Genomic DNA, 18,947 nt, shown 5'->3' on the forward strand with positions numbered 1-18,947 from the left:
GATTTCTATTAGCCTTAAGAGCGTCCAAGGGTAGGTTTTGTCCTCAATGTGTTACATTTGTGAATGCGTGTAACTAACTAATGTACTGTATCTCATTTCCTCATTGCCCCCTCAATGCCTACCACAACTGTATCCAGGTGATATCCAGGGTGTGTAGGCTTATGCAGATTCCCTCTTTGGATGCAGGAAGGCTACAACCCTGGAAGATTCCAGCTTTAAAAGACCTTCAATACCTCATAAGAGAGATCAACATGTTCATAGAGGTTAGCACACATGCATTTGTGAAGAATTGATTCAACCTGTATATTTGGTTGCTATTGAAGTCCTTTTTCTCTTTCTGTCAGTCTACTGAAGCAGTGACATCCATCTGTACCCTGTATGAGCTGGGCCAGTCACTAGCTGGGCTGAAGGATAAGAAGCGCTATGAAGAGCTGAACTTGGGGCCCCTCTGCAAACTCCCCCTCATCCACCGCATGTTCAAGATTGACAGTAATACGAAGGATGATGATATCCACCAGATCGAGACAATTGACATCTTAAAGGTTGGACTAACATGGCAAATGAAATTTCGCTGGTACTAAACATTCACCAACAAACTAAACTAAAGTTAAATAATATTTTTAATATCTGTAGATTGCTTTGTATTTGAGCTTTACAGTTTTATATATAATAATTGGAGTCACCTTTTGTCTTTGGACAAAAATGTTTATTTTGATTTCATTTTCTCTGTTGAAAAATTTGGTTCTGGTAAAAGATAATGAGCCACAGTTCACTGGTATGTTTTATGTATATGTTATGTATCACATGCACCAAATCAGTTAAAAACACAAACTGTAAAAAACAATAAGAATTAAAGCTGCAAGCAGCGATGAATGGGCCCTCGCCTTCTTGCAGTCGGGGGTACTGACAGACGCAACATCACATGTAGACCACACATTCTAAGTTTCATGTAAATAGGAATAACTTTTGCCAAGATACAACCGTTCATGTTTTAACAGCCACCTACAGGAAGTTGTTCCTCTATAACTTGCGCATTGTTTTAGCTTTCAAAATTCTTTTGATAACTTTTAGTCACGAGTGTCCACCGAGTCTATATCCAAGACTCACAGCCCAGGAGGAGTTAGACAAAGTAGGTTTCCCATATGTCGCGATGTGAATAATTAATAACCAAAATTCTAACAGCGTCACCTAATGGCTGATTCACTCTAAATTTGGCATGGATGCTCAAGCCCCTATGCTGAACAACTGTGTCATGTTTAGTGTCAATCGGAATAAATCTTGGTAAGATAGACCCCTACAGGAAGTTGGTCCTCTGTAACTTGCGCATTGTGTTAACTATCAAAATTCTTTTGATATCTTTTTGTCATGAGGGTCCACTGAGTCTACATGTACATTTTTGTGCAGATGGGACTCACGCTCTAGGAGGAGTTAAAAAAAAAAGTAGGTTTTGCTCAAAGCGAATTTACTACTTAATTAAAAAAATGAAAACAGCGCCATCTAAAGGCCGATTGACGCCATATTTGGCACACAGCCTCATTGGCACATGAGGAACACCTGTTTTAAGTTTTGTGTCCATCGGAATAGCCGTGTGCAAGATACAACCGTTCCTGTTTACACACCCACCTACAGGAAGTTGGTCCTCTGTAACTTGCGCATTATTTTAGCTATTAAAATTCTTTTGATAACTTTTTGTCGTGAGGGTCCTCCAAGTCTATATGCCAGTTTTCGTGCCAATCGGACTCATGCCCCAGGAGTAGTTAGACAGAGTAGGTTTCCCATATATCAATATTTTGCTGATTAATTAAAAAAACTTAAAACAGCGCCATCCAATGGCCGATTGACGCCAAGTTTGGCACAGATGCTAAACCAGCCATGACAAACAACCTTGTCAAGCTTCGGGGCAATCGGAATCATTTTTGCCAAGATAACGCAACTTCCTGTTTAGACAGGAAGTTGCTGTAACTTGCGCATTTTTTCAACTATCAAAATTCTCTGGATAACTTTTTGTCATGAGGGTCAACAGATACTACCTGCAAAGATTCAAGAAGATTGAAATCATGGCCTAGGAAGAGTTCGAAAGAATGTAAAACACATGAAAAATGCATAATCAAAAATGGCCGCCTTCCGGTTGGGCGGAGCTAATGAAGGTAAATGTATGTCCGCAATGATTAGAGCAATATGGGTATTAAATCTGGTGAAGATCAGAGCAACTATGTCCAAGTTAAGGCCTTCTAGGCATTAGGGGGCGCTATGGAGCCCACTTACAGGTATGGGCCAAATCGCTGTACAGTCTCGCAAAGCTCCCAGGTGTTTATGTGGGCGCCAATTTTTGTGAGTTTTTGTATATATTGAGGCCGTCAAAAATGTGCCCAAGGGCTAAAACCAATTAGGGTCCCATAGGCCACGCCCACTTTGACCAATAAGTACCTTACTGTAGGGGTGGCCTCCGGATTGGCCCTAGATGGTACCCTCCAAATATTGTAAAAATCTGATGAGCCGTTCATGAGATATACATTACTTGTAATTGTAGCGCCCTCTATTGGCCAATGTTCGTAAAATTTGTGGGGGACCTCCAGAAGGACATGGCAAACAAGAGTCTTAAGTTTTGCGTTGATAGCATTTATTTTGGTCGAGATATGGCAAAGTTGGTGTTTTCATACTTAGCTACACAAATTTGTTTGTATGTAATATGCTTCCTTTTTTATCCTATAATAATTCTTTGGATAACTTTTTGTCAGGTCGGTCTGGAGATGCTACCTGCCAAGTTTCGTGCAGATCGGTCACACGGTCTAGGAGGAGTTCGCCAAAGTAGGTTTTCGATAAATCGCGATTTTTCACGCATAAAAGTCTAGGCGAAATGGGCGTGGCCTATATCGGGAGATTCAGCTGGACCCAGGGAACGTGTGGATATGTTTTTTGAATGTGCGATGTACGGTTTGGGAGTTATAGGGCTAAACACGCTTTTTCTACTATAGCGCCACCTAGTGGTGGATATGTGTAATTTTTTTGAATCTTTGCAATTTTCACCAGTTGTGACACGTTTGCAAATTTTTGTGAGTTTTTGTGCATTCTAACCCCCTCAAAAAATGCGACAAAGGACTCGGAAAAATAATCTGATGAAAAACAATAGGTTCCTTCGCACTTTCAGTGCAAGGCACCATTGGGGATGTCAGTGGAAGTCACAGAAGCCAGTGTCGTTTGTGGGATCAGTGGTGCTGCACTAAGCTAAACGCTAAAGGGCCAAAGTTGCAGATTTTCAACGGGCTGAAGCGAGTCATCCGGGGGGGATTTACCAGCAGGTTACTGGGGACATACATTTGCATGTACGGCAGTACAGAAAATCTGCAAACTTTCCCTTAAGTGACCAGCTAACACTAGTGCCAGCTATTTAGCTTGTTTGGCAAGGTGCTACCGAATGCTGAACAAGACATTTTTAGGTGACTAAAATGTTCCAATCAACTTTGATGAAGTAAAAACACAAAGTGAAAGGCAAAAACATGGACAGCACCCCACAACAAGTTCACGGCTATTTTGATGTACACAGTACCACACACGCTTTATCGTCAATTTTAAAATAAATGGGACCATAATTTACAAATTGAACGCCATGCTTTATTGAAGAAGACTTGAAAGTAGCGATTGAGAACATGAACTCATTATCTTTCCTAAGGTAATAAATCAAGTGAGAAGTAGGGTTATAATATTTCTCAGACTTCTATACAAGAGGACTTCTTTTTAGAACCATCCATACAGTTGTTGCCTGTTTACCTACTAATTCACGATTTCTGTAGCTTTTCAGTTTGTGGGTACTGTCTTGTCTGAACATTTTTACTTTATTTTTTTAATTCTTGCCTGAATGTGTCTACTCTTATTTCCATTGTTTAGCAAATTCGTGTTTTTAGGAGGCAGCAGAACAAGCCAAAAGTGGACCTGGCGGAGTTTATGAAGTATCTGTCCGACCACTACAACTGTGAATCTCCCTACGAGCTGGGTATCAGAATACACAGCCTTGGGCTGCCCATAGGGGTAAGAGACATGACCTATTGCAACCTTCCAAGGTTGTTTCCTCATGAGTTATCTATTGTTTTTTTTTTTAAATTCTTTTAATTATTTTCACTATTTCCCTGCAACGGCACTAATCTTATTCATTTTAGTACAAAAAAAAAATCGCACAGTAAGATATACATGAAACATCGCCACACGGGACGCTAGTTAACACTACACTCAACAGCAGGTAACGTTAGCCTACCGCTAGCTAGCAGCTGGAGTAAACATGGTTATGATGCTGACAGCTAAACGGTGTAAAAGTTTGTATGTCACTGTGTAGGATTCCAACAACAGTCTGCTGCTGCCGCTGTCTGAAAAACAACACAGCCTCGCCTCGCCAGCCTCGTGGTGCATTCAAAGTTGTTGTAAAAAAAAAACTTTTCCCATCCAGTAGTTGTTTAACAGGAATTTACTGGTGAAATAAGTTATTGTTATTACATTTTTTATAAATCATTTAATTTTGACCCTGTGGCCTTAGCAATAAAAACGCCGACTGTCGTTTTGTGCTCCTTTTTTTTTTTTAGATCAACTTTTTATTGTTTTATATTTTTGAAAAGACAAATACAATTGAACAAGGTGCTCCTTTTCAAAAAAACATTTTACAAGGTAATGCAATGTTTCCACATTGCATTACCTTGTAAATTACCTTGTAAATGTTTTTTTTTCAAGTGATGACTGATTAACAGTAATGTAAATGCTAAATGCCCTAATACCTGTTGATACTACAACAATGCAAAGTATAGGCTCTTAACCTTGCAGTTTTGCACATATCATGTAAGACTCAATTTCTCCATTTCTTTGCACAAAACTCTCCAGAAAGTGCCATTTAATGGTTTGTTTTTCCAAAAAATGTCCCGGGGGGGCATACCCCCGGACCCCCCTAGGGAGAGCCCCCCCCACATAACAAATCTCAATTTAACCCCTGCATACAACGTTCTATGCAAGTAATACATTAATGATTACTTTCATTGAATTTGGGGTGTTTCATTCAATTTTATAGCATGTCGCAGCGTCATGGGTGCGGCGTATATTTTCCTGCTTTTTTGTCCTTTGCCAATCACACCTATGATTCATAAAAATATTATTGCACAATTTTACGTGACGGACTTATGCACAGCTTTGTTTCATTATTTTAAATCTATAGTTTCACCCTTTTTTTAGACTAACCTTGTCTGGCAATTAGAGTTTAATGGAAAGAAATAAATACTGATCAGTTTGCTATTCGTAGAGCTTTAAAATTATTTAGACTGAAAATATTAAAAAAATACAGTTGAGATGAAAAATACATTTGGTTGTGTATAATTCTCAGCTTGATTAACAATCCTTCTTCGTCCCTTTCAGACCTTACAGAAGGTGAATCGATGTGAGCACTTGATAATGGACCGAGCCAGGGAGGTCATCCAGAAAGAGCTGGAGGATGAGACCTACGAGCGGCTGAGAAAGATAAAGAAGACCGTGTTGGAGCCAGTGCAAGGAGCATCTTCCTTCTCCACGGGAAGCTTAGACCTCAGGAAGAAGTACGCTTCTATGACGGCAGCCGAGGTAGCGCTGGCAGTCTTCTCAAACGCAGAGGGGGTGTTCAGTCCCAAGATGGCTAAGGTGGGTTCTAGACACTGACAGATTAATGAATCCCATGCTTGCTCAGATGCATCAAAAGAGCTTGCTCAGTGGTAGTGTCAGCATTTTGTGTCCACTTTCTTGTGATCTCAATGGTTAGACACTCTGGTTTTGTGTCCTTAAATTGCTGCCTTAAGCTACTGGGTGTTAATTCCTCTAAACCTCCCAGCATGAGCCATTGGGGGGGGGGGCGTAACAAAGAGTTACAGTGCAGTGGAATTATCTTTATCCTGGAGAATTTATTCAACTTATCTGCAGTCTGGGACATAGCAGGCATTTTTTTTAATCATCATTAAAATACCAATCATTATAAATCATCCAGGTCAACATGGCCATCTCCATTTGTTTATACCCCGTCTGTTTCCAATTAGATCATATCCTAAAATGGAAAGATGGAAGCACGCTATTGTCTCTGCATCACTGTATGCTGTATCATTAATATTTCCCTTATATTAATAAGAACTAAAGGGTCTTGTCCAAGCTATAAAAACCAGCTTCAGACCAAAAGTACATGCAAACATGTGATGGGTCAAAAAATGTGACGAGACACCCAGCTCATGAGACGAAACGAGATGCGAGATTGGGTTCTTGAGATGAGATTTTAAAACTATTTCAAAGAAAACTTCAATGAAGGAATAAGACTGGAAAAATAGTCCTTTATTCAATCAAAAGTCACAAAATGAAAAAACAAGCACTGAAAGGTTTTGCCACGAACTCAAATGACTGGCTTCTCTCCTGTATAACTAACAGTTACACCGTTACTTTCTATCTATATGTACGGTGGAGAGATAGTCTCTTTACTCAGAGAGCCAAGGTTACAACCTGAACCTAGCCTTTTCTGGCTGTAGTTGAGACCAGTTGTTTTGTATTTGAATTTGTCTTGTACAGTAGGCAGAGAGAAAAAAGCTTATTTTACTATTGTTTCACAGTGATTACGTTCTAAAGCACAAATAAATTGCCATCAAACACTCAACAGATGATTTTTGTGAAGACAAATGCTCTTTTCTCCTAGCCTGGAAATCCAGACCCAAATGCAAATTCAAATTGTACTCTCGCAAGAACTCTGAATTTCCAGGGTACTTTTCTCCTCCTCTGCATTTTATTCATTGCAGCAGTAAACAAGGAAGTAGGCTACTCTAGTATTGAATTATGACTATTATAGGACGAAGGGAGAACATTTATCTTTGTTTGTCGGAGTCAACTTTGGAGAACTATGATAATTTTGGGCTCAAAGTCAGACTTCTCCGTCATGCTGGCTGCTGCTCTGCATTTGTGTACTGATATCGCGAGACACTTTTTACCTCGACGAGAAATCTCGTCATGTTTTAATCTCGTCACACCTCTAGTGTTAAAGTTAACATTTTTTATTTTTTTTAAAGTGCCCATATTATGAAAAAATCACTTTTTCTGGGATTTGGGGTGTTATGTTGTGTCTCTGGTGCTTCCACACACATACAAACTTTGAAAAAAATCCATCCATGCTGTTTAGAGTGAGATACGGTTTCTGAATGTGTCCTGCCTTCAGTCTCCGGGTGAGCTGTTCAAAATCGGCACGGCTTGTGACGTCACAAGCCGAAACGAGCAGGCTAACCGCAACCATTAGCTCGTAGCGTTAGCGTTAGCATGCTAACACTAATGCTAACGCTAGCATGCTACCTCGTTCTCAATAGCAAAGCACTGCTACAACACACACAAGTTCACCATAATCTACAAAAGAACTACTTACATGTGCGCCCTCATTTAGAAGTCTCCCAGCTAATCCTGCCTTGTAACTGACCAAAGTTGTAGAAACAGCCTTTCTTTTACTGTCTATGGAGCTAGCTAGCTGACATGATCTACATCTGACCTACTGGGCATGTGCAGTGCAATCAAAGATAGTACAGAAGAAGAAGAAGAAAAGAGGTCTCACTCTGTAGCTAAAACAGAGACCAGCTGAAAAGAGGAGCTGCAGCAGTGAGAGAGAGCACTGCAGTACAACAAAAATATGGTGTTTTTTGAAAATTAAACCATGTAAACCTATTCTGGTACAACCTTAAAATACAATTATGAACCTGAAAATGAGCATAATATGGCTGCTTTAAACACAAAGGCCTCCTGGGTTGCAGAAATAACTAGAGACCTAATTGCGATAGGATCACATCAGCCCAATGCCAAATGGGGCCAGGGGTATAAAGTGCGGGGGCCTGTTACCGACTTTCTACCTCCTGGTGCCCTCATTCAGACCCCACTCATTTTTTAACTTAGCCTTCATTTTGATCTTAAACACCAACCTGTAAAGTTTCGTGACTGCAATTTGAATGGAATAGATTGAACTGTGAAGTAAAGTTTTTGATGTCATTAAGTTTTTCTTTAGACACAGACGGGGTGATGCATGTTTGAAGAATGAATGTAATGGAATGCTTTTTTATGTTTACACATAGTCAAAAATTAAATATGATGTACTCTAGAGAAACTTGTTTGTATTTTACTCAATAGTTCTCAATAGTCATTTTTGATGTCATGTCAATGACACTAAATTAAACTTATTATGATATATTTATTTCCAATTCAGCACATCCAAAACTTCCTGCTGCAGGTGTCAGGTAACCGTCTGGCAACAGCTCTGTTTCAGCTGGCTATCTGTGGAGGCTCCCTGGCTGTCCCACAGGACCTGGTGCCCAAGGATAAGGCATCCAACACCACCGAACAAACTAAAAATGAGGACAAACCCACCACATCCCTCCCCAGTGAAGGTATTAATGCAGGATATAGTGTTTCTGCCATATCATATCATCTATTCTGATAATGTCTACTATTGATGTATCTGGTCCACATTAGTCTATGATTTACTGACATTTCTGCCCTATGTTTCACAGCCAAAGTGAAACAGTACCTTAAAGACAGCCTGTCCTCTCAGCACACAGCCATCACTTTGGCCCACATGGCCTCTTTGGAGAGGAAGTTGACCAAACACTTCCAGGTCAACAATTTCCTCTCTTTAGAGCAAGGCAACTTTCTGGAGTACCTGGTTAAACACATTCAGGTACAAGTTTTTCCATCTCTAAAACCGTTTCTCTAACTCTCAGATTCTGTGAAATATAGATCTAAGGCATTTAACAGCCCTTGAAAACATCTCCTGTTTTTGCCACAGTAATAACATACAAATTCATCCTGTTTTTTTTGTCTCTGGTTGTGTACAGCTCCTGCAGGACACACTGGGGTCTACTTTGCCTCTGAGCAGTGGCAGCATGGAACCTGTGGGCAGTGGTTTCAGACCCACCAGACAAGACGTGTTTGAGTTCATCACACAGTGTGGTGACATAACGTCCACTGATCCAGAAGAAGTGAGTCATTTAAAGACACACACAAAGTTATCAAAAACATACACTTATATATATATATATATATATATATATATATATAAGCATTACAACATTTTTTTTCCTGCCACACAGCATCCTTTTTTCATTAATTACATGCCACTTTGCAACATGATAATACTGTGGAGGCCTAATTTATTAAAATGGTATTTCAATATGATCCAGCCAACTACAATGTGCTACCTTGACAAGTGGCTCATGTTAATGCTTGGTGATTAAATCTTACCGTAACGTTATAAGGTTACAATAACGTTCTACACGCTCGTAACTTTATTTTTAGTATTATTGTTTTGAGCACGGTTAATATAGACCCTTTGCAAACACGTGACCACGACCACGTGACGACGCCATGACAGACGGCAGAAGCACAGGCTAAGCAGTAGTAGACGAGCGGAAAGTTTCATAGTTTCAATCAGTTTGAAATACATAACACTAAATAGTATTTATGGCTTTATGGCTTCTTCTATTGAACAACAAGTTGTCGTGCCGTTATCGGTCGATGTAGGGCATCTGGTAGGTGCTCACAAAGAGCAGTATTTGGAGAAGTTGGGAGATAGCAGGATTGGATACCGACCCTTAATTCTTTCTCCCTCTGTTTTCACGGACCTCATTAAATCACCGAGTCTGCCCGACTTCAGTCCACACGATCTGTACCACTATGTGGTAAACAGGGTATTCCCATATACTGGTGCTGATCTCAAAGCTTTTAAAAGTCTGGATACTTACCAGTTCTTTGTAGCTGGCTGGGTTACAGGTACGCGATGCAACGCTACGGCAGGGGGAGGTTTTATTTTGTATTAACATCTATTCTTTACTTAAGTAAAGATTTATATAACACGGAGCCCATATTTTTAGAGGACATGGTCGGTCGTGGCTACCCATATACCGTTGCTCACTGGGTGTGCCAATGCAACTATCTAATGGATGCCTGAACACATCCCAACTCTGAGAAGTGCAGTCATTAATTATCTATCACACGTTAATCCATGCAGTAACGTCTGATCATAAATCTGTCTATGATCAGTAGTAACCACACATAATTGTAACATCTAGCCATCTTCTTATCTGTGATTATATTCGCTGTAGCCTATGTTAAGATTTGACCGGTGGATATTACGACACGATGGGCAGCAGCTAGCGAGCAGTCCAAAGCTAGCTGCAGCTAGCTCGTCAGCAAGCCGGCGTAGGAGCTCCGCAGACCCGCAATTAACTCGTTTTTTTTGGCCTTATTGAAGCTAGTTTCCGTGCCATGTCATCTTTAATTTAACCGATATTTTTTGTATATGTGTTAAGTTAAATGATCAAGGGAACGGCTTTCATTTTTGGATATGTAGCTAGGTCAGTGAATAACCGATGTTAGTTATGTGGGTCATCATCGGGTTGGACCTGTTAGCAGGAACAGCTGGTTAGCACGGCAGCTAGCTAGCTGGTTGAGGATAATTTTATTTATCACTCATTTTAAACAGAAAGGCAATACATACACATGCTTGTGTTGGTGAGGATTACTCTGCATGCTTGTGTTGGTGATGATTACTCTGCAGATTGTGAATGTGAGAACACAAACATGAACGAAAACATACAAGTTTAGCTTGCCGTCCGTCTACAGCATAGCTCTTCCGCCGTCTGTCATGGCGTTCATAACTCGCGTGAGTGGAGCGTGACGTCACGTGCAAAGGGTCTATACGATTACATTTTGCCAAGTAACGTTAGCTGTATGGGTAGTCGTCTAATCTAATGCTAAATTAGCCAGCTAGTGCACTTCGATCTGTCTGCCGCTAAGAGACTTAAGTCGGGATAAGAGCGAACAAAATCCCTGTGGACACATCCACAGTTAGCTCCCAGTCCAACTATAGCAACCTGAACCCAGCCAGTACAAACCCCAGCGCTGGGTGCTAACGACAGTAACAGCAATAACAGAAAGTTCGGGGAACATATCAGATCCAGGCGGCTGGGTCTGGCCAAAATAGAGCCGCCACAGTGGCCATCCAGACGTCTGCAGTCCGCCCCAGAGATGCTACCCGGCCCCACCGGCTAAGTAAGTCTTCCAGCGACCGGTAGTAATGTTGCTACAAACCAATTTCCCACAAGTGCTGAAAACATTCGAGAAGGGACACTGACATCTGAAATGTATTCTGATAATGTGGTTTTAGTTGCTGGTTAATGTTAGCTTACTTGCTTGCTAACAGGTTAGCCATCACCACAAATAGAATCTAAGTAATTAAATAGAAAACACTGCAACTATTTCTTTAGAATGTCATTACATTATTAAACGTGCTAAACTTAAAGTGAATATAAATTTTTAATAGATTAACTTTTCCTTGAATAGATACATTTAATCGGCAATGGTGGTTAACAATGAAGACAACAACTCCCTTGATCCCACACGTCATGATAAGTCTGTGTTTACATTATAGACGGTTTATATCCATGGTTTTCTATTGACATAGCATTTGTTATGATTTCTTTGTCATCTAAGGACGAATAGATGTAGACTAATAGATGATTAACAATTAAAGGGGTGATAGAATGCAAAACCAATTTTACCTTGTCATAGTTGAATAACGACAGTTTGGTGGGTAAATAGGACATACATAGAACCTCAAAATCCCATTGACACCTCTATCCTCTGCACATCTCACAATTTGAAACTGCCTCTGAAAACGGGCAAATCTCAACGAACCACCGAGTTGACGTCAACTCGGTGGCTCCTCCTCATTTGGATCTAGTCTCTATCTTTGTCACGCCCCAACATTTACACAGGCAATTATCAGGTAATCTTCTGAATAGGTCGAGCAGAGCTCACAAATTGTATACGTTGTTCATCTGCTATTTTACCACTAAATTCACTTCTGAGACTTTTTTATGCGAGAAATCAACTATGTAGAGGTCAAATATGGGCCATTTTACGAAAATTGATGGCTAATTGCAAATTTTGTCCGACTGTGTGTCGGAATTCAGCGGCCGGTGCTGCCTGGGTTACTGCCTTGTCGCCCGGCCTGTCTTCCTTCACAGACCTCGTCCCGCTGTGAGCTAACTGGAGCTCCATCACGGCCGGCAGCCTGCGGTGCTCGATACCCGCGCAAAGTCACCGTTTCTGGGTTAGTGGACTACCAAACGCCGCTGCCCTGACAGAGCTCCATGGCCTGCAGCTCCCTCTTCCTGCTAAATGGCCGGTGTGTGTGAGTGAGAGCGCAGTCAGCGAGCTTGTTACGCCAGCAATCTCTTACCACACGTTCCAGTTAATTTTATAATGGATATGTGTGTTGAGTTATTTAAACAAACGATCAGGGAAATAAATGCCTCTTGTCCGCGAGTCTCATTGATAGAGCCCACGGCTGGATGGAGCTCTATCAGTGAGAGCTAGCTAGCCTCCTCCTAGACCTCTGAAATTCACAAAAATGCATTAAATTGAAATCGGACACAATTGTTAGCTTTATAAGACCTTGGGGTAGCTGTTATATAAGTGGCGTGACGAAATTCAAACTGTAAATATACTCTAGTTATGCCGAAAGTGTAGCTAACTAGCCGCGATCTGTACACATAGGAATGATGGGACTAGCTAGCAGCTAACGAAACCCCTCATGTTCACAAAAATGCATTAAATTGAAATCGGACACAATTGTTAGCTTTGTAAGACCTTGGGGTAGCTGTAATATAAGTGGCGTAATGAAATTCAAACTGTAAATATACTCTAGTTATGCCGGCAGGTGGCAGTAGTCCAGTAACTGAGACAGGGTGACTTTCACTGGGTATAGAGGTTACCGCTTTCTCGTCAGACTGTGTGGAGGTCCTAAAGTCCGACACGTCTTACCAAATTTGCAATTAGCCATCAATTTTCATAAAACGGCCCATATTTGAGCTTTATATAGTTGATTTCTCACATAAAAAGTCTCAGAAGTGAATTTAATAACGAAATAGTAGACAAACAATGTATAGCTTTGCAGTGTCTGAAATATGAGACCTGCTGTCTTGTCTCCAATGTGTTTGTAAGTGGTTCACTCAAACCAATCAGCGCGCAGCTCATCTAAATATTCTTGAGCATACCATATTTGGAAGAAAAGCTCTTGTTACGAATAGGGCCATATTCACAGGGTAGTTAAGGGCCCATAAAATAGCATTCGGGCAATTTTCATCCCAACCAATGTTACATACCCTATTAGGAGACCTTAAGGAACAGTGTGAAATACCCTATATAATCATTCTATCACCCCTTTAACTGCAAAAAGTAATAGAGGGATTTCAGTCAGACAACACAGCACAGCAGCTGAGATCTAAGGGAGTATATACCGCCCAAAGTCTTCCCTACAAAACCCAGATCATCAACCCGGTTTACAGGCAAACAAAGTTTTGACCTCCTCGGATGGGGAATGGCTGTATATAATCTACCTGTAATATAAATGTTCTAGAAGGTGCGATTAACATAAACATTCACCCTTCTTTTCTCAGCTCTCTCACATTGAGTCAGCACTGAGATCCCACTACCGGATCCGGGACAGTCGTGACCTGGGCTACGGCACTCTGCAAATGCTGGCTGGCCTGGTCCAACGCCAGAGAGGGCTGAATGGAGGAGGACAGAGCCAGGTCTACTACGAGTCAGCCCTGTTTGCCAAACACAGCAATTCAAGGTTAGCAGTGTATTATCAGACAGACAGGCTTTCTGTTACAAGCTAAGATAACCCTGATGACATCACTAGGACATCATCAGGGTTATTTTTTCAAACTTTGATAAGGTCCCTCTAGAGCCACAGAAGACATGTTGCAACTGCTTTCACAGGCTGTACAATACTTATTATGAATAAACTTGGTATGTGAGAAATTGGTAGAATGCTCCTTTAATGGCTCCAACTGTTGAATCAACAAGGCTAGGTGGAGACCCAGCCCAGTACATGGCAAGACCATGTATGGTCCAGCAAGAATGTGATCTGAAATTGGGAAGAAATTAATAACAAGAGTTATTAATGAACTTGAAATGTGATGTGGTTTTGAGCATTATGTGACAGTTGGTTTTCAAGATATAGTTCTAGTAACTGAACAACAAAGTTTTGTCCTGTTTTGTCTCCCATATCCCTCCCATGAACAGTGTTGAAGGTGGGTGTGGATCAGTGGGACGCCTAGGTGAGATGTCCAAGGCCCATGCTCTGGCCAGCTTGCTCTCCTGCCCTCTGCTAGAAGATTTAAGTGAGTGGAGCCAATGGGAGCTGATCTTCAAACCCCTGTATGGCTCCCTCAAAGATTTCATTGAAAGAAATGCAGGTAGGTGTTTGTGTATAACTAGATAATTTATTGAAAAAAAACTACTCTTCCTGTGCAGTGAAATTTTAATGGCTCAATGTTCCTCAAACATGCCAAATTAAAGAAAGAAAATTGTAGTTAATGAACATTTAAAAATCTTTTTGAGGATTTTTTCTATTTTTTATACTTGCAACACAGCTAATACAGGCCTGGCAGCATTGGAGGTGACACCAGGTTTGCTCCTCAGGATCACCACACACACAGGAGACAAGCATTTCTCCAGTGCAGCGATGGCCCTCGACTCCGTCAGCACAGTTGGCCACCTTGTGTCCATGGTAGTAGCTGATGGGATCATCAATGCTCCCACAGCCCTCCTGGCCAATCACATGCAGAGCTCCCTGGCAGCAGCTGTGGGCAAAGAAGGTAGTGATGCATCAGGGCTGATTTAAGTTTACTTTTAATTCCTTGCTTTTAAATTCCTTTTAATGCCTTTCTAATTTGCTTCTTAGAAAGGAAATATTTACAGCTAGCATAAGCCATTATATTTAAAATGCGGCATGATTGTGTCATCATTACTAAAATAAGGTTTGTGTTCCTTAGATTTGTCCCAGTCTGAAGAGGATGTGTCATGTTACAGCAGAGTGGCCAAATTCCTCTTGGCATGTTTGACGCGAATCCCCACTAGAATCTGCCAGGCTCTTTTGCAGCAGGTCAGTCACAGTAAATTGTTGGATCAAATCATATACCTTATTTTATTTCTGAAGAAAGGGGTTATGGTGAAGTGTGTTTTGGATTTTAGAGTAAAGATAGTGGGAGAAAACAGTCCACATGGATGTTGTTAGAATTATCCCATGGCTCCTTTAAGCAACATTGCATAACTTTTTTTAACCTTAAAGGTGCAATATGTAATACTGACAGCAAGTGTTTAAAATAGTTACTGCAGTACAAATTCAAAATACTGGAGAGAGTCGTCTCCCCCGCCCCCTCCTCCCCAGACTCGAAGTTCACGGAGGTTGCCAGGCTGAGACCGCAGCATCCATAGTCTCGCTTTGCCAGACCCTTCTCCAAGGCACGCTGAAGGAGAATCCACAACAATGTTGCTAGACGCTTGTCTCACATAGCCAGACTCCAAAGCAAAGCGAAGTAGCTAACGTTAGATGCTGGCTATATTGACAGTCATAGAAGCCGTGCTCACGCAGAGCTCTGTAACCATTTGACAGACACACTTTTTTGACTTAGAATTACGGTAGAAACCGCTAAAAACACAACAATCTCGCCGTCCTCTCCACCCGACGGACAGCCACACTTCCTCGGCTTAGAATTAGCTACGGTAGGAACCGCTAAAGATACTACTACCTTGCCGTCCTCTCCACCCGACTGAACACATTTTATTGGCTTAGGATTACAGGAAACAATCGCTAAACAACTGCAAACTCATGGGCCTCTCTTCCTGATTTACAGCCTCCCTCTCTTGGCTTCAAATAACTCACCGTTATCAGCTACGACCGCTGAACAGGCTACACGTTGTAAACTGCCGTGGCCCGCTTGCCTGGTCCTCCGGTAGCATTAGCAATTAGCAGGGTTAGCATGGCGGCGTTAGCCAGGACCAGTCGGGATCACTTTACTGGCTGTGTCTCAATTGTTTTTGCGAGTAACCAACTCGGGTACTCTAGCTATATAATTCAATGTGAGTACACGTATGTTGAAATGACATAAAATGCCCGTCCCTTGTAGCTGTGATAAATTAGCCTGAAGCTAATGCTTACCTGTTCAGGAGGAAATTAGCCAACTCTGCGTCCTTTTGGGCTCTAAGCTGTCTCCAGCTTTCAAATACATCTCCAGTATTTACCCAGACGGGTTTGTTACGTCTCTGGTCATGCAACTATTAGCAATATGCCGTTTTTTTTGTCGGGTAAAATCAATCTCCGTTGATCCTGTTCGTTTGTTTGCTGTTTTCATGGCTGTACTAACCTCACAGCTGTGGCGCGCTGGGTTTACGTTTTTACAGGTATATCTGGCAACCCGGCCTGGCTGACAAACTGGGCAGTTGATAACAACAAACAGGCCAAAACACAAACAGAAATTCCGTCACGGAACGGAAATTTCAAAAGGAGAAAATACTGGCATTAGCATTGTTGTCAGAAAAGGTAGTATTTCAACTTAGCATGTTTCCGTAATATCTGATGACGCATTGGGGTCATTTTTGGATTTATTATAGTAAATATATTACATATTGGACCTTTAAATAACAGCTTGACTGTCATTTTGATGTAACACTGACTTGTAATAGGGAGAATGGTGCTTCTGTCATTCCCTCTCCACGTCCGGAACACTGTTCTCGCACTATGTAACTTTGGTGAGCGGGTACGATTTCCTCTGTACATTAGTGAAAGGTTGCACAACATTTGAATGTGTCCTTGTCCAAAAGAGGGCTTTAGCCTGTGAATTTAATCTGCTCAACCAAATTGCTAAGGATGTGGTTGTTCATCAGTCTTACAGTTGTCATGCCATATAATTTTCCAGCAAGCCAGTCAGGTCAGATAGATACATCAGCTTTTATTTTATTAATTGTTTTTAATGTTTTATGTAAAGCACTTTGAATTGCCTTGCCCTCCTTGAATTGTTGCTGAAATGTGCTATAAATAAACTTGCCTTGCCTTGGCTTGCCTTTACATCTGACACAGGATTAAAGCTATCATTGTAATCCTTCATCACAATCATGTTTTTTTTACATAATTACCGAACCTAGGTTGAAGGAAGTGCATTCCGGTTGTAACTCTAAGAACTCTAAGAAATTATGTGTATGTTCTTGTGTGTGAATGTGACTTCCAGGTGTTTTTGGAGCCTTTCTCTCTGGTCTTGGGCCAGGCCAAGTCTAAACAGGTCCTGATCACTGTAGCTCAGTCTGACCTGAGGCACATGAACTGTCTGCATCGGCTTGGCATCCTCCTGGGCATCACAGACTGGATCAAAGACTACCAGAAAAAACTGAACCCACAACAGATCCAAAGCTGCAACACACAAACAGCACCTGTGGAACAGGCCAAGGTCAGAATACAAGTCAGTATTCAAAATACAAAACAGTACTCGATTGGATGAATCCTGTTTGAAACTGACAAATATCAACACCGGTACATTCATTGTGCTTGGACCTTGTACATATATTGCTCTAAACTTATTCAGTGTTGATTACAATACATCTTTCTTGGGGGAAAACAATAATGTGATCTACAGGAAGTTATCTTTTTTTACATTCTCAGCAGCAGCATCAATGAAATAAACAGAGAAAGAATTGGCCCCAGTGTAACTGGCAAGTGATCTCTGGTTAGTGTAATACTACTACTGCACTAACCGTTGCTTTCACTGGTTAAAACGTCAAGCGTCACCATGACCCGATCCTATCAGCTGTCACCAATTTTCGTTAATTCCACGTGGAATTTGACCACTTGCCAAAATGAATCTCTGCAGCCGGTGTCTGTACTCAGCCAAATATCATTTGTGAGGGAAGAACATTCACTTTGTTACATCATTGTACAACCGCGAGCGGAACGTTTTGTGGTTCCCGCAATACAAACCGAGTGATAGGCCTTCTCTAGTAAAAACGATCTAGTAGTTGTATTCTCCCAGTCAAACTTTTGTTCATGCCATACCAATAGTCTAAGAATATCAGTTTGATAGTTCTGAATCGGGACCTTTCTCTGGAGTATTTGGAGAAAGTTACTTGTGAAAAAGTAAAAAAAAAAAAAAAAACGTTTGCCAAAGTCAATATGCTACTGTTATTTCCATGTGCCAGATACTTAATCAACATTTCATATCTTATGCTACTTTAGTAAAATAAATGTTCATAATGACAGAGAAAATGTCTTTCGTGATGATTTCAGTTCTATTTTATGTCATTTTCAAGTTGGATTCAGATTTGAAGTTTTAACACTGAAATCAGATTCTATACTATATTCAGTTTGGATACAATGCTATCAAACTCAACCCTAATTGATTATAAAAGTACTATGCATACCTGTCCTTAGTTATTCATCTTTAGTCATCAGTGATTGAATAGTTAAATCAGCTTACCCCTGAATCTTATGCACACTGTATGTTTAATGTAAAACAAAGCAAACAGATGATGATTGGCATTGGCTTGGCTTCTAATTTCCTTTTCTTTTTTTCTTGTCTTCAGCCTAATTTGAAAGATTCTGAGACCATCAGTCTGTCAGCTCTAAATATCAATGAAGATGATTATCTTGAGGATAGTACAATGGACAACAGCTTTGCCTCCTCCCATCTCATCCAGAACCTACAACAAGGTGATTGAAAGTAGTACTCCACCACAGCAATGTACATTTTCATTTCATAATGTATAAGGACTCTTACCAGTTTCCCTTTCTATCATTTGATTGCAATTTATTTTTACTTCTAGTCAATGGCGAGAAAGACGTAGTGGTTGAGGATGTAGAGGATGAAGAGGAGCTGTATGAGTTGGCCTCAATGCCTAATGGAGAGACATCAGACGTCAGCAGTGAAGCTGAAGGGAGCCCGGACGAGGAACGGTCAGAAATGTCTGATTCTGATGAAATGGATGCTGCCAGCTGCCAATCAACGACCACATTAGGCCTCCAAAAAGCCATCATTGAGGACATTAGGTTTGTTCTCATATTGTCTCCTTTACAATTTCCTACTCAATGTCCACCAAAG

General features: G+C 41.0%; 1 protein-coding gene across 5 annotated transcripts in view; it reads left to right on the top strand.

The window, feature by feature from the left end:
* Nucleotides 1-18,947, top strand: part of wu:fj29h11 (protein NO VEIN) — a 62,953-nt gene that overhangs the window by 10,764 nt on the left and 33,242 nt on the right. For all 5 annotated transcript variants that reach the window (XM_031291132.2, XM_035997305.1, XM_031291136.2 and 2 more), the window contains 14 exons: nt 138-263; nt 345-542; nt 3,886-4,026; nt 5,389-5,646; nt 8,216-8,396; nt 8,520-8,686; nt 8,844-8,987; nt 13,470-13,648; nt 14,104-14,276; nt 14,454-14,678; nt 14,856-14,965; nt 17,088-17,303; nt 18,433-18,559; nt 18,673-18,895. In XM_031291132.2, the coding sequence (XP_031146992.1) occupies nt 138-263; nt 345-542; nt 3,886-4,026; nt 5,389-5,646; nt 8,216-8,396; nt 8,520-8,686; nt 8,844-8,987; nt 13,470-13,648; nt 14,104-14,276; nt 14,454-14,678; nt 14,856-14,965; nt 17,088-17,303; nt 18,433-18,559; nt 18,673-18,895 (2,468 nt within the window). The remainder of the gene's footprint in view (nt 1-137; nt 264-344; nt 543-3,885; nt 4,027-5,388; nt 5,647-8,215; nt 8,397-8,519; nt 8,687-8,843; nt 8,988-13,469; nt 13,649-14,103; nt 14,277-14,453; nt 14,679-14,855; nt 14,966-17,087; nt 17,304-18,432; nt 18,560-18,672; nt 18,896-18,947) is intronic.

Source organism: Sander lucioperca, chromosome 22 (genome assembly GCF_008315115.2).
Source record: "Sander lucioperca isolate FBNREF2018 chromosome 22, SLUC_FBN_1.2, whole genome shotgun sequence".
Lineage (NCBI taxonomy): Eukaryota > Metazoa > Chordata > Actinopteri > Perciformes > Percidae > Sander > Sander lucioperca.